A 13,008-nucleotide genomic window follows, 5' to 3' on the forward strand; every position below is an offset into this window, starting at 1 on the left:
GCCCCTTAGCGTACTTAGGGTGTAAAAAAGTGCCACACATGTGGTACCGCCGTACTCAGGAGAAGTAGTATAATGTGTTTTGGGGTGTATTTTTACACATACCCATGCTGGGTGGGAGAAATATCTCTGTAAATGACAATGGTTTGATTTTTTTTTACACACAATTGTCCATTTACAGAGAGATTTCTCCCACCCAGCATGGGTATGTGTAAAAATACACCCCAAAACACATTATACTACTTTTCCTGAGTACGGCGGTACCACATGTGTGACACTTTTTTTGCAGCCTAGGTGCGCTAAGGGGCCCAACGGCCTATTCACAGGTCATTTTGAGGCATTTGTTTTCTAGACTACTCCTCACGGTTTAGGGCCCCTAAAATGCCAGGGCAGTATAGGAACCCCACAAGTGACCCCATTTTAGAAAGAAGACACCCCAAGGTATTCCGTTAGGTGTATGGCGAGTTCATAGAAGATTTTATTTTTTGTCACAAGTTAGTGAAAAATTACACTTTGTAAAAAAACAATAAAAATCAATTTCCGCTAACTTTTGACAAAAAATAAAATCTTCTATGAACTCGTCATATACCTAACAGAATACATTGGGGTGTCTTTTTTCTAAAATGGGGTCACTTTGTGGGGTTCCTATACCGCCCTGGCATTTTACAGGCCCAAAACCGTTAGTAGTCTGGAAACCAAATGTCTCAAAATGACTGTTCAGGGGTATAAGCATCTGCAAATTTTGATGACAGGTAGTCTATGAGGGGGCGAATTTTGTGGAACCAGTCATAAGCAGGGTGGCCTTTTAGATGACAGGTTGTATTGGGCCTGATCTGATGGATAGGAGTGCTAGGGGGGTGACAGGAGGTGATTTATGGGTGTCTCAGGGGGTGGTTAGAGGGGAAAATAGATGCAATCAATGCACTGGGGAGGTGATCGGAAGGGGGTTTAAGGGGGATCTGAGGGTTTGGCCGAGTGATCAGGAGCCCACACGGGGCAAATTAGGGCCTGATCTGATGGGTAGGTGTGCTAGGGGGTGACAGGAGGTGATTGATGGGTGTCTCAAGGTGTAATTAGAGGGGGGAATAGATGCAAGCAATGCACTGGCTATGTGATCAGGGCTGGGGTCTGAGGGCGTTCTGAGGGTGTGGGCGGGTGAATGAGTGCCCTAGGGGCAGATAGGGGTCTAATCTGATAGGTAGCAGTGACGGGGTGATTGATGGGTAATTAGTGGGTGTTTAGGGTAGAGAACAGATGTAAACACTGCACTTGGGAGGTGATCTGACGTCGGATCTGCGGGCGATCTATTGATGTGGTTGGGTGATCAGATTGCCCGCAAGGGGCAGGTTAGGGGCTGATTGATGGGTGGCGGTGACAGGGGGTGATTGATGGGTGATTGACAGGTGATCAGGGGGATAGATGCATACAGTACACAGGGGGGGGGGGGGGGGGGTCTGGGGAGAATCTGAGGGGTGGGGGGGTGATCAGGAGGGGGCAGGGGGGGGGATAAAAAAAAATAGCGTTGACAGTGACAGGGAGTGATTGATGGGTGATTAGGGGGGTGATTGGGTGCAAACAGGGGTCTGGGGGTGGTCTGAGGGGGGCTGTGGGCGATCTGGGGCAGGGGAAATCAGTGTGCTTGGGTGCGACATAGGGTGGCTGCAGCCTGCCCTGGTGGTCCCTCGGACACTGGGACCACCAGGGCAGGAGGTAGCCTGTATAATACACTTTGTAAACATTGCAAAGTGTATTATACAGTTTGTATGCGGCGATCCGGGTGCTAGTAACCCGCCGGCGCTTCCGAACGGCCGGCGGGTTACAGCGTGAGGTGGGCGGAGCCAGTCCGCGGCGGCCGTTCGCCTCACGAATGACGCGATCGGGCTGCCCATGCCCCTACAAGGACCGCCGCCATTTGTCAATACGGCGGTCCTTGCGGGGTCCACTTCCCGGCCGCCAATTGTCTATACGGCGGTCGGGAAGTGGTTAAAGTGAACCTCCAGACTAAAAATCTACTCCGCAGCACTGAAAAGGCTTGGTGTTTACAGATTCACAGCATCAGAACTTTGTTTTTCTTACCCAAGCTCATTTTTAGCTGCACAGAAGCTAAGCTCTGCCCCATCAAAGAAATCTGCCTGGGCATTTTTCCCCTAATGCTGTGCAAAGCATGATGGGATTTCTGATGATGTTCTCATTGCCTAGTGCACGCAGCTGGAATCAGGACACAGGACAGTTGGAACTGTGCCTCATGCTCCTCTTCCAATATGGCGGAAGCGCTATTTTGCACTACTGGCGCATCAACGTGTGTGCGCACAAAACTTTAAAGGAAACCTGAGATGAACAGGTACCTTTAAAATAAACATACCCCCCGAAAGTGTATGCCAAATACAGGTTATTCCTGTAATTTTTGTTGCTCTCCTGTGCTCATTTCATTCTCAATTTTTCATTTTTATCCTATCTAAAATCCAAGATGACCGCCATCTGCTTCCGGATCAGTGTCACTGTGTGTAAAGTTCTCCATCAAATAATCTATGCAGAGACATATATATTAGGGGGAAAAAACCTGCAGACATACTGTAACACACGCAGGCACAATTACTTTACTTATTCCTGGAAAACCAAAGACAAGCACAGCTGCTGCTGCCAGTGATCTGTACAGTCATCAGAGCAGTAGAGCCGTGTCCCTGTATGTTCCTGGCTCAGATGGGGAGAGAGAAGTGTGTAAATCAAGCCGGAACACTAATTAGCTGGGTAGATAAATAAATCTGTGCTTACTGCGCTGCTTCTCCCATCACAGGCACTGCTCTCTGTGATGCCGTTCTGTGTACAGATATGGAGAACACAGGCAGAGAGGGGGGGAGGGCTTGAGCAAAACACAGGCAGAGAGGGGAGCCGGCTTGAGCAGAACACAGGCAGAGAGGGGGGTGGGCTTGAGCAGAACACAGGCAGAGAGGGGGGTGGGCTTGAGCAGACTGCTCTCACAGATAGGGAGAACAAAGAGAGAGAGAGGAGGCGGAGTTGAGCAAGCTGCTCTCACACATAGGGAGAACACAGGTAGAGAAAGGGCGGGCTTGAGCAGACTGCTCTCACAGCTAGGGAGAACCCAGGCAGAGAGGGGGCGGGCTTGAACAGACTGCTCTCACACATACGGAGAACACAGGCAGAGAGGGGGGCGGGCTTGAGCAGACTGCTCTCACACATAGGGAGAACACAGGCAGAGAGGGGGGCGGGCTTGAGCAGACTGCTCTCACTGCTATAGAGCTTCCTGATAAAGCAGCCGACTAAGAGCGCAGCGTGTGGTTTTTACAGAAGGAATTACATGCTCACAGGGCAGATCAGAATAAAACAAGACAGCAGGGTAAGTGTCTGTTCTCATGTCCCTACCAGTATTAATTAAAGCAGGTAGCTTAGTCTCTGCTACACTTTAAGCCACTTAGTTACCGAGACAGTAGCCACTTAGTTACCGTGACGAGAGAGTGTATGCGCGCACTCTGTTCTAACTTCCTTTACCGGCCATGACGACTTCCCCTCCTTGTGCACGCCCATTTCAAACTTGTTAGACATATCAGCGTATAGACACTCTTGCAGGCAAGTTTCATTCTCCTATTCTTCCCTCTATAAACGGCTTTTTATTTAATGGTGACTATAATTGTGAATTAAAATAACTCTCAAAGCATTAAGAGAACAGCTTATTTTTTATAATCCTAACCAAATGAATGTTTAGCATTGAGTGCAACTGATTGGAATCTCTGACTGTATATGTATTTGTTTGAGTATAGCTAAAGGTGGCATTAGCTTTCATGGACTGTGGGTTTTAAAGTTTTAAGGTATAGATACGATAGGATATTATTATTATTGAGATGCTTATATGGATGTCTTTGTGAATATTTCTGTGAATGCTATGCTAAGTATTACCTATATGGATGTTTATATGAACACTTATTGCTACGTTTTTGGAACGAAGGGGCATCCCAATATTAAATGAGAATGAGGCTGAGATGTTTGATGAAAGCAGGATTTTTAATCCTGCAAGGTATATATTTTTAGTAAAATAAATTCCTTTTTATGTTTTTTATTCTAGCTGCTCCTGCTTGTATTTTTGCCTGAGGAAGCGAGTGTCAGACCCACGAAACACGTTGCAGATAGGAGTAAGAAATAAATTTATTTTGGTGTGATACATTTTACGTGTCTGTTGTTGGGAGGTGGGTCCACCAGTACCCCCCATTTTTAAACTGTTCTCAATTATTTTATGCTTTACTGGCTCCTCTAACTCCAAAGTGATTTGAATATCCACCCGGTGGATGGGTGTAACTACCCTCTTTTTTTAATCTACGGAGAGCGACATCTTAGCCCGGGTGGAGACAGAGGAAATTCCCCATTTGTGCACATAGTGGTTGCCTGGAGCGGCAACCCATAATATGTGAGTATATTATTTTTCCTTACTTCCTCCACTTAAGTACCTATGACAACACTATTCGGGCTCCCAAATCTTCTATTGTCTCTAAACTATGGCTAGGCTAGGGTCATTTAATCGTTAGCTTCAGTGGCATAACCTGTTCAATGTAATCTGAAAAGTGCTGTAGGAAATGTCAGTGTTATGCAAGTATAGAATAATAATATCTCCAGTCCCTCCTCCTAAACTCTGCTGCCCGTCACATCCACCTCTCTTCCAGATCCTCTGAGGCAGCCCCTCTCTGCCAATCCCTCCGTTGGTTTCCAGTTTAACCTTCGAGGACCGCAGTGTTAAAACCCCCTAAAGAAGATGCCATTTTTCATAAACTGGCCACTGCAGCTTTAAGGCCTCGCTGGAGGGCCGCACAACTCAGCACACAAGTGGTGATTCCCCCCCCGTTCTCCCCACCAACAGAGCTTTCTGTTGGTGGTGTCTGATTGCTCGATCACAGCAGCCTATCACAGCGGATCACTTTTGTGCCTCTGGAGGGGACAGCTGAGTGACACAGCTGTCCCCTGTACAGCGCTGCCTTAGATCGACGCTATGTACCTAGTAAATAGACGGTCTCCTAGCTGTGAGATTGAAGCCATCCAAGCAAGGATGCGCGTGCATCGGCGCGCGCAATCTCCTGCAAACCACGCCCCAAGGACCTTCCACCCATCGGCGTGACACGGTCGGCAAGTGGTTAAACTTCTCATGCTTGCATACAAAGCTCTGCACAAGCTATCACCTCCATACATTAATCTCCAGATACCTCCCGGCCCGCATGGATCCTCCGTTCCTCACAGGAGACCCTTTTGTCCTCTAGCCTGGTCACCTCCTCTCACTCTCCCATCCAGGACTTCTCATGGGCTGTCCCTTTCCTTTGGAACTCTCTCCCTCAGCCGGTTCATCATGCTACGAGTCTGGAAACCTTCAAACGTACCCTGAAAACACACCTGTTCAGACAAGCCTATAATTTGCTGTAGGCAGCACTGACGGTTCTCTGCCTCACCCAAACCCCTGTGCTTCCCTCCCTATTGTTTCCTCTCCACTACCCTCTAGATTGTAAGCTCGCAAGGGCAGGGACCTCCTCCTAGTGTTTCTCATAATGCTGTAAAACATGCACATGTACCAACTACACATCAACTATGTATGTATTTCTATTTTGACTATTCAATAACGACTGTACAGTGTCTTGTATTTCTTATGTATGTTTGTTCCCCATTATTTGTTTTCCACTATGTACAGCGTTACGGAAGATGTTGGCGCTATATAAATAAAAAGTAATATCTGCAGGAATACAATACTTTTTATTTACTGCATCCTTGAGTTCTCCTTTAAAGAGGGATTGTCAGCCACAAAATCAAATTCAATTTACCCACCGCTCTGTGTTTAATATGAGCCAGCAGCCTTACCCTGCATTGCAAGCATTCCAATCTGTTCAGAAATGTTTCTGCTGCAATAAATCTCATCTCAGTCAGCCTGGCTCTATTTTTGCCATTGCCAATGACAAGGAAGCTTGTTATCACCACTCCCACATTCATGCTCATCACTGATTGGCTGAGGGCAGTTCAGGACTGAGGGATTAGCCAAGAACAGAAAAAAGTAATGGAGGAAATGACATCCGGATTGGCTTCAGTGAGAGGGAATCAAGATGGCAAATGGCAGGAACAGAATTTCCTTTATTTACTATATAAAATCCAATGAAATCAAAACAAATCCACTGAAACAATACATTTGTTATGCAAGTAGAACAAGTAGTTATGTACTTATGTGGTTTTTTTCCCCCAGGGATAGCATGGTTGACCCTGCTGCTTTAACCACTTGAGGACCCACCCTTTACCCCCCCCTTAAGGACCAGCGCTGTTTGTTGGGATCTGTGCTGGGTGGGCTCTGCAGCCCCCAGCACAGATCAGCGGGCACGCAGAGCGATCAGATCGCCCCCCTTTTTTCCCCCCTATGGGGATGATGTGCAGGGGGGGTCTGATCGCTCTGGTGGGCAGGCTTGTTGCGGGGGGGCACCTCAAAGCCCCCCTCCGCGGCGAAATTCCCCCCTCCCTCTGCTACCTGCTCATCCCCGGTGATCGGGGCTGCACAGGACACTATCCGTCCTGTGCAGCCAGTGACAGGACGTCCCCTGTCACATGACGGCGATCCCCGGCCGCTGATTGGCCGGGGATCGCCGATCTGCCTTACGGCGCTGCTGCAGCAGCGCCGTACTATGTAAACAAAGCGGATTATTTCCGCTTGTGTTTACATTTAGCCTGCGAGCCGCCATCGGCGGCCCGCAGGCTATTCACGGAGCCCCCCGCCGTGAATTGACAGGAAGCAGCCGCTCGCGCGAGCGGCTGCTTACTGATTAATCAGCCTGCAGCCGGCTGCAGCTGCCACTTTGCCGACGCACGGTATAAGCGTGCGGTCGGCAAGTGGTTAAAGGGAAGGTCCAAGCAAACAAAAAAAAAAGTTTCACTTACCGGTGGCTTCTACCAGCCCCATGCAGCCATCCTGCGCCCTTGTAGTCACTCACTGCTGCTCCAGTCCCCCGCTGGCAGCTTGCCGACCTCGGAGGTCGGCGGGATGCATTGCGTACATTTTTACGCATTCCCGCTAGTGCAGGAACATTAACACATACATTTTAACACGTTAGTGGTGCAACGTAATAATGTACGCAATGCGGCACCGCCGACCACCGAGGTCGGCAAGCTGCCAGCGGTGGACTGGAGCAGCAGTGAGTGACTACGAGGGCACAGGATGGCTGCAGGGGGCTGGTAGAAGCCTTAGGGAAGTGAAACTTTTTTTTTTTTTTTTACTTGGAACTTCCCTTTAAGACAAAATAGGGTAAACATTTTTAGGGCAAACATTTTTAGGGCAAACATTTTTAGGGCAAACATTTTTAGGGCAAACATTTTTAGCCCATCTGGAGAAAGTTCTTGACCTGCAGAGATGATGTAGGACCACGGCTGTTCTCCCTTGAAATCCAACGTTGGGTGGAACATTTTCCTGGTGTACAAGGGTTAACTTAAACCCACCATGCCAACAGGTCAACCACTAAGACTCCATAGCCGTCTAAGTTTTTTTTAGTACTCTCATTATGGCAGCTTGGAAGTCAAAATTTAACATGTCCAGCTCGGCATCCACAGGCCTGGTGGTCTGTGGCACCAAACCTTGCTGCTCTAGAGTTTCCCAACGCTGCTCGATCCTTTCTTCCACAGAGTCGTGAGGAATCACGTACAAATGGCCTCTTGTGGCTTGCTCGGCAATAGCACGGTTGAATTTCTTAATCTTAAATACATGTAGTTTTTTGCCCCATTCCCATCTGGAGAGTATCCGTGACCACATAAGCACGGTGCCCCTATACTGACAGCCGACCTCACGCAGGATATTTATGATTTCTTTTTGCAGGGCTTGATGGATTCCCCATTGAAGTTCATTTTCCCCGAGATGGATAATGATGGCATCCGGACGCTTCATATGGAGCTCCATCTTCTTCAATTCTGGAAGCAAGTGCTGCCACTTCATGTTCTCACTGCACACCCAATGGACAGTGACGTTTTTATGCCGTAACCCCAAGTGAAGGCCATAACGCGTCCGACATGCCCGTTCTTTAGCTTGCTCTATCACACCGTTTCCAAAAAACCAAACGTGTTTAGCTTCTGTAATGCAGAATAAAACAAGTTTACGATTTATCATTGCCGGTTTACCAAAGGCAGATGTATACCATCATTTGATTATAAATCATTTAGTCAGTGTATGCCCGTTGTAAAATCTTTCCTTACCCCGTTGTATAATTCTGAAATGTATCTCGGGTGGCGACCTCTTTAGTGCTGTCAGGTGCAACTGTGCCAAAATGTTTGTATATATAGTGTTCCAAAGCCATTCGAAAAATACTTTGTCTCCCAGAATGCTCTAGGAGGAGAATTCCACATAGCTAAACAGCCTAGGCTGTGACATCACTGGAAGGGCGGTGCTACATTTGGTATACAGAAAGTGCCGGCTGCTTACCTGGTAGCAGTGTTCCGGCGAGTCCTTCTGGATGGCCCCTCCTGAGAGAGATTGTGTCTGCCCCCTTCCCAAATCGGAAACGCCTACAAAAATAATTCAATTAACCCTTTCCACACGCATGTCCCACATAGCGGGACATTGTTGTTTTCCCATTCCGGTCGTATGTCCCGCAGAGCGGGACAATATGGCGGCGATTCGCATTCTCATCTGTCCCCCTGCAATGCCAGATTCTGTTGCACAGCTATTCCCCGGCATCTAGACTCCCTGCCCACACGGGAAGTACCCGTCCAGCCTGAACCGGAAATGCGTGATCGACCATAGCAGGAAGTGTGTTACACGCAAAGAGAAGCAATGTTATGCAATGCAGCAGGGAGGAAAACCATTTCGGCATCAAATGTGGCAAAGCTGCTTATGGAGGAGCAGCACTGGATCGGACAACCCTGGATTCTGCAGACGAAAGTGATTTTATTGATGTGGATGATGATGATGCATGTAGCAGTGAGTACATTGATATTGATGAAGCTGCGGAAAGTAGGAAGCTTTGTCAAAATAGAGAGGTTGCTCAAAGTTTGGAGGTTGCTCTTTGTTAAAGTGATAACAAAAAATGGGCAAGTTATTCTCCTTCCAGTGACCGAGAGAGATAATCTTGTTCATAGCACTACTGTAAAAAAATAAACAACAGAGCAGAAACTACTTCCTTTAGGAAAAGGCTCCGAGTGGAAATGGTTAAAGATAGTATAAGTCCCATCTACTCACTACCTTTTCTAGTTTCATTAAGAAGTTACCACAACCCCAGTCCCTCTTACATAACGACGACACAGAAAAGGGTAGGGAACTAAGGCGGCCGTCCTGGAGGACTCGCCGGAACACTGCTACCAGGTAATCAGCCGACACTTCCTCCCTACGTCCTCCAGGACGGCCCCTCCTGAGATTTAGCGAGAAATTACCTTAGGTTGGGATGACTGCTTGAGGAACCTCTCTACTTAAAACGGACAGCACCTAGGTGTTCCGTGGTGAATCTGGGAAACAAACAAAAAACTAGGGAAGGTAGTGAGCAGGTGTCTTGAATTGAATTATTCTCTCATTGTTAAACTTTACCTCACCTTGATTTACAAGTTTAATGAATCAGAGACAACAGCATCTTTACTGCTGGCAAAGTGAATCATTGTGGAATGATTTTGTTTTCTCCGTGAACAGGGACATGACATCTTCTCACAAGAGTGTTCTGGGGCACAAGGATGTATGACATCATAGCTTAACCCTTTGGGGATCGGCTGCCTACCCCCCCCCCCCCCCCCTTAGGACCAGGCCATTTTACATGCGGGGGGTGCATGGGGGGGGGTGAGGTCAGACAGCCGGATCCCTGGTAGGGATAGCAGTGCATGGTGTCCCCAGTGTGGCCCCCGTATTGCCTGCAGCCTTTACTCACCTCCCAGGTTCCAGAGATGAGCAGCTCTAGCCCCCTCCGGCATCCTCCCACACACTGCTGTTAAGTTCCGGGTCGTGGCTTGATGAGGTCATCAAGCTGGCACCCGACACATCAGAGCGAGCAGGGATGCCAGACAGAGCAGAGGGGAGCGATGATCGCCGGAGGAATGTCAGGAAGGTGAGTGGATCCTACTTCCCCTCAGACCACCGCTGCTCTGTTAGTGATCACTACAATCCGCCGGCGATCGTATTGATCACATGATCAGGAGCCAATTGCGACAGCTTCTGATCACTGAGGGGAAATGTCAGCTGTCATATGACAGCTTAATCTCCCCTCTCGGATGCGCACGATTGCGTCGGGAGTGAAAATGGCTTAGACAACCACAAGTGTGGCGTAGGATTTACGCTCAGTGGTCCCCAAAAGGTTAAACATCACTGGGAGGGCGGGCTTACATGCCAATATACAGATATAAGAAACAAACTTTTGAGATAGAATATAAGAGGGGTGTAAACTAAATGAGCAAAAACGTATTCGATATAGAAAAATACAAAACTTTATTTAGCACTTACAGCAAAATCTATATTAAAAAAAACATGCCAGCAATCCCCCCCACTCCCACCTCCCTCCAAACCCACAAATACCCTACTGGAAACCCACTAAACCCTCAAGATCATGTGCACATAGATCTTGCGCAGCCAAAAAGTGGAGGACAGTCTAGACTATTATATGGCAGAAAAAATCAGTCAAAAAGACTCTGAATCGTAGAGAGGTTGATGTGGGAAAGTCGGGTGCTCTGTAACCTCAGCTCTCAGCCAAACAGTAACTCCTTGATATCTTAATAGGGGAATAAAGCAACCGCCATAGAGTTCCAGTATTGGCGACTGCAACATATAGGCCTGATATAGTTGAATGGTGATACTTGACAAAAATCTTGCGAATTAACAAATCACCGCCTTATAGGTATACTCAGCAATCTTCAAGTATTGGTTCATGGCACCATAAATCAACATCCAGCAAACATCATATGACCAGTGACTTGTATGTGCAGTAATCAGTCCTTATTCCATGAAGCACAGTTAGTAGCACTAGGTAGACAGCAGCTTTTATATTCAATAAGCAGACTTCACCCCATGAAGCAGAGTTAGCAGCATGAATAAGAATGCAGCATAGTCCATATGGCATTAGCTTGCACAGCAGAGAATATTAGCAAAACCGGTTCTATGTATGCAGCAAAGAAGCAAAGCTTTACAGTATGATGACCGGCATGGCAAACAAGTGTATGCCGTCACAAAATGTCCAGATGATCTGGTGATTTACTGTATCGAAGTAGCTGGGAGGAGGATGGGGGATCCAGGGATTCAAGAGAGGCAGAGCGAGGGAACAGACGTCGCCATGGAGGAGGACAGGCGTCCTTGATCGATTTCGCCGGCTCTTCCGGCTTCTTCAGGAGGAGTGCCTAAGCATACATGACACGCCGCCTAAGTGCCAACCGCCGCCCAATCAGGTCACGCAGAGAGGCCACTCCCGCCCCCACCCACGGGCAAATGTGGGCAGGGGGGCAGGTAGACACGACGGGCACGCCAATCAATACCACGCCCGGTGTGTTCGCCAAACACCCCCCCACCCCCCGCATGCAGGCCTGAGGGAAGGGGCAGGAGAGGCCAATCAAAACGCCGAGAGGCTGGGTCGGGCAGCGGAGACACCAAGCAGCCACGCCAGGCATCTCAAGCATGATAAAACAATGCAAATGTTGTGTATATATATCACACAAGTAATCTGCCTAAAAGACATATACAGGTCCTTTTCAAAAAATTAGCATATTGTGATAAAGTTCATTATTTTCTGTAATGTACTAATAAACAGACTTTTTATATATTTTGGATTCAATACACACAACTGAAGTAGTTCAAGCCTTTTATTGTTTTAATATTGATGATTTTGGCATACAGCTCATGAAAACCCAAAATTCCTATCTCAAAAAATTAGCATATTTCATCTGACCAATAAAAGAAAAGTGTTTTTAAAACAAAAAAGTCAACCTTCAAATAATTATGGTTAGTTATGCACTCAATACTTGGTCAGGAATCCTTTTGCAGAAATGACTGCATCAACGCGGCGTGGCATGGAGGCAATCAGCCTGTGGCACTGCTCAGGTGTTATGGAGGCCCAGGATGCTTCGGCCTTAAAGAGACTCCGTAACAAAAATTGCATCCTGTTTTTTATCATCCTACAAGTTCCAAAAGCTATTCTAATGTGTTCTGGCTTACTGCAGCACGTTCTACTATCACCATCTCTGTAATAAATCAACTTATCTCTCTCTTGTCAGACTTGTCAGCCTGTGTCTGGAAGGCTGCCAAGTTCTTCAGTGTTGTGGTTCTGTGATGCATTTCCCCCCTCCAGGCTCCTCTCTGCACACTGCCTGTGTATTATTTAGATTAGGGCAGCTTCTCTCTTATCTTTTACAAGCTGGATAAATCCTCCTCCGAGCTGGCTGGTCTTTCACATACTGAGGAATTACATACAGGCAGAGCTGTCTGCACTCTGCAGGAAGAAACAGCCTGACACTTCAGTGGAAGATAGCTGCAGGGGGAAAGAAACACACAAATGATCTCTTGAGATTAAAAAGGAAGGCTGTATACAGCCTGCTTGTGTATGGATGTATTTTCTATGTGTGGACATACTGTACATCAACCTACTTCCTGTTTTGGTGGCCATTTTGTTTGTTTGTAAACAAACTTTTTAAAACTGTTTTTAACCACTTTCAATGCGGCGAGGAGCGGCGAAATTGTGACAGAGGGTAATAGGAGATGTCCCCTAACGCACTGGTATGTTTACTTTTGTGCGATTTTAACAATACAGATTCTCTTTAAGCTCATCCAGAGTGTTGGGTCTTGCGTTTCTCAACGTTCTTTTCACAATATCTCACAGATTCTCTATGGGGTTCAGGTCAGGAGAGTTGGCAGGCCAATTGAGCACAGTAATACCATGGTAAGTAAACCATTTACCAGTGGTTTTAGGACGTATTGTGCCAAAAAATTCCGGGCATGACCCAGTCATGCTTGGCGAAATAAAGTTTTTCTGATTTCTTCTTTCTACTACCCCTTCTTTCCGAGCTCATCTAGCTCCCAGCCTCAGGCTTAACCTGAAC

The 13,008-nt window shown here is 47.3% G+C and overlaps 1 protein-coding gene across 6 annotated transcripts in view; it reads right to left on the minus strand.

Annotated features, from left to right (window-relative positions):
• Positions 1-13,008, minus strand: part of LOC137524253 (nuclear factor 7, brain-like) — a 157,831-nt gene that overhangs the window by 54,065 nt on the left and 90,758 nt on the right. Inside the window, exon 16 of one of the 6 annotated variants that reach the window (XM_068243900.1) lies at positions 7,253-8,082. The exons of the other annotated variants lie outside the window; for them this stretch is intronic. Within the exon in view, the coding sequence (XP_068100001.1) occupies positions 7,496-8,082 (587 nt within the window). The 3' untranslated portion in view covers positions 7,253-7,495. Of the gene's footprint in view, positions 1-7,252; positions 8,083-13,008 lie in introns of those variants that run through there. 6 annotated transcript variants of the gene reach the window in all.

Source organism: Hyperolius riggenbachi, chromosome 7 (assembly GCF_040937935.1).
Source record: "Hyperolius riggenbachi isolate aHypRig1 chromosome 7, aHypRig1.pri, whole genome shotgun sequence".
In the NCBI taxonomy this organism is placed as follows: domain Eukaryota; kingdom Metazoa; phylum Chordata; class Amphibia; order Anura; family Hyperoliidae; genus Hyperolius; species Hyperolius riggenbachi.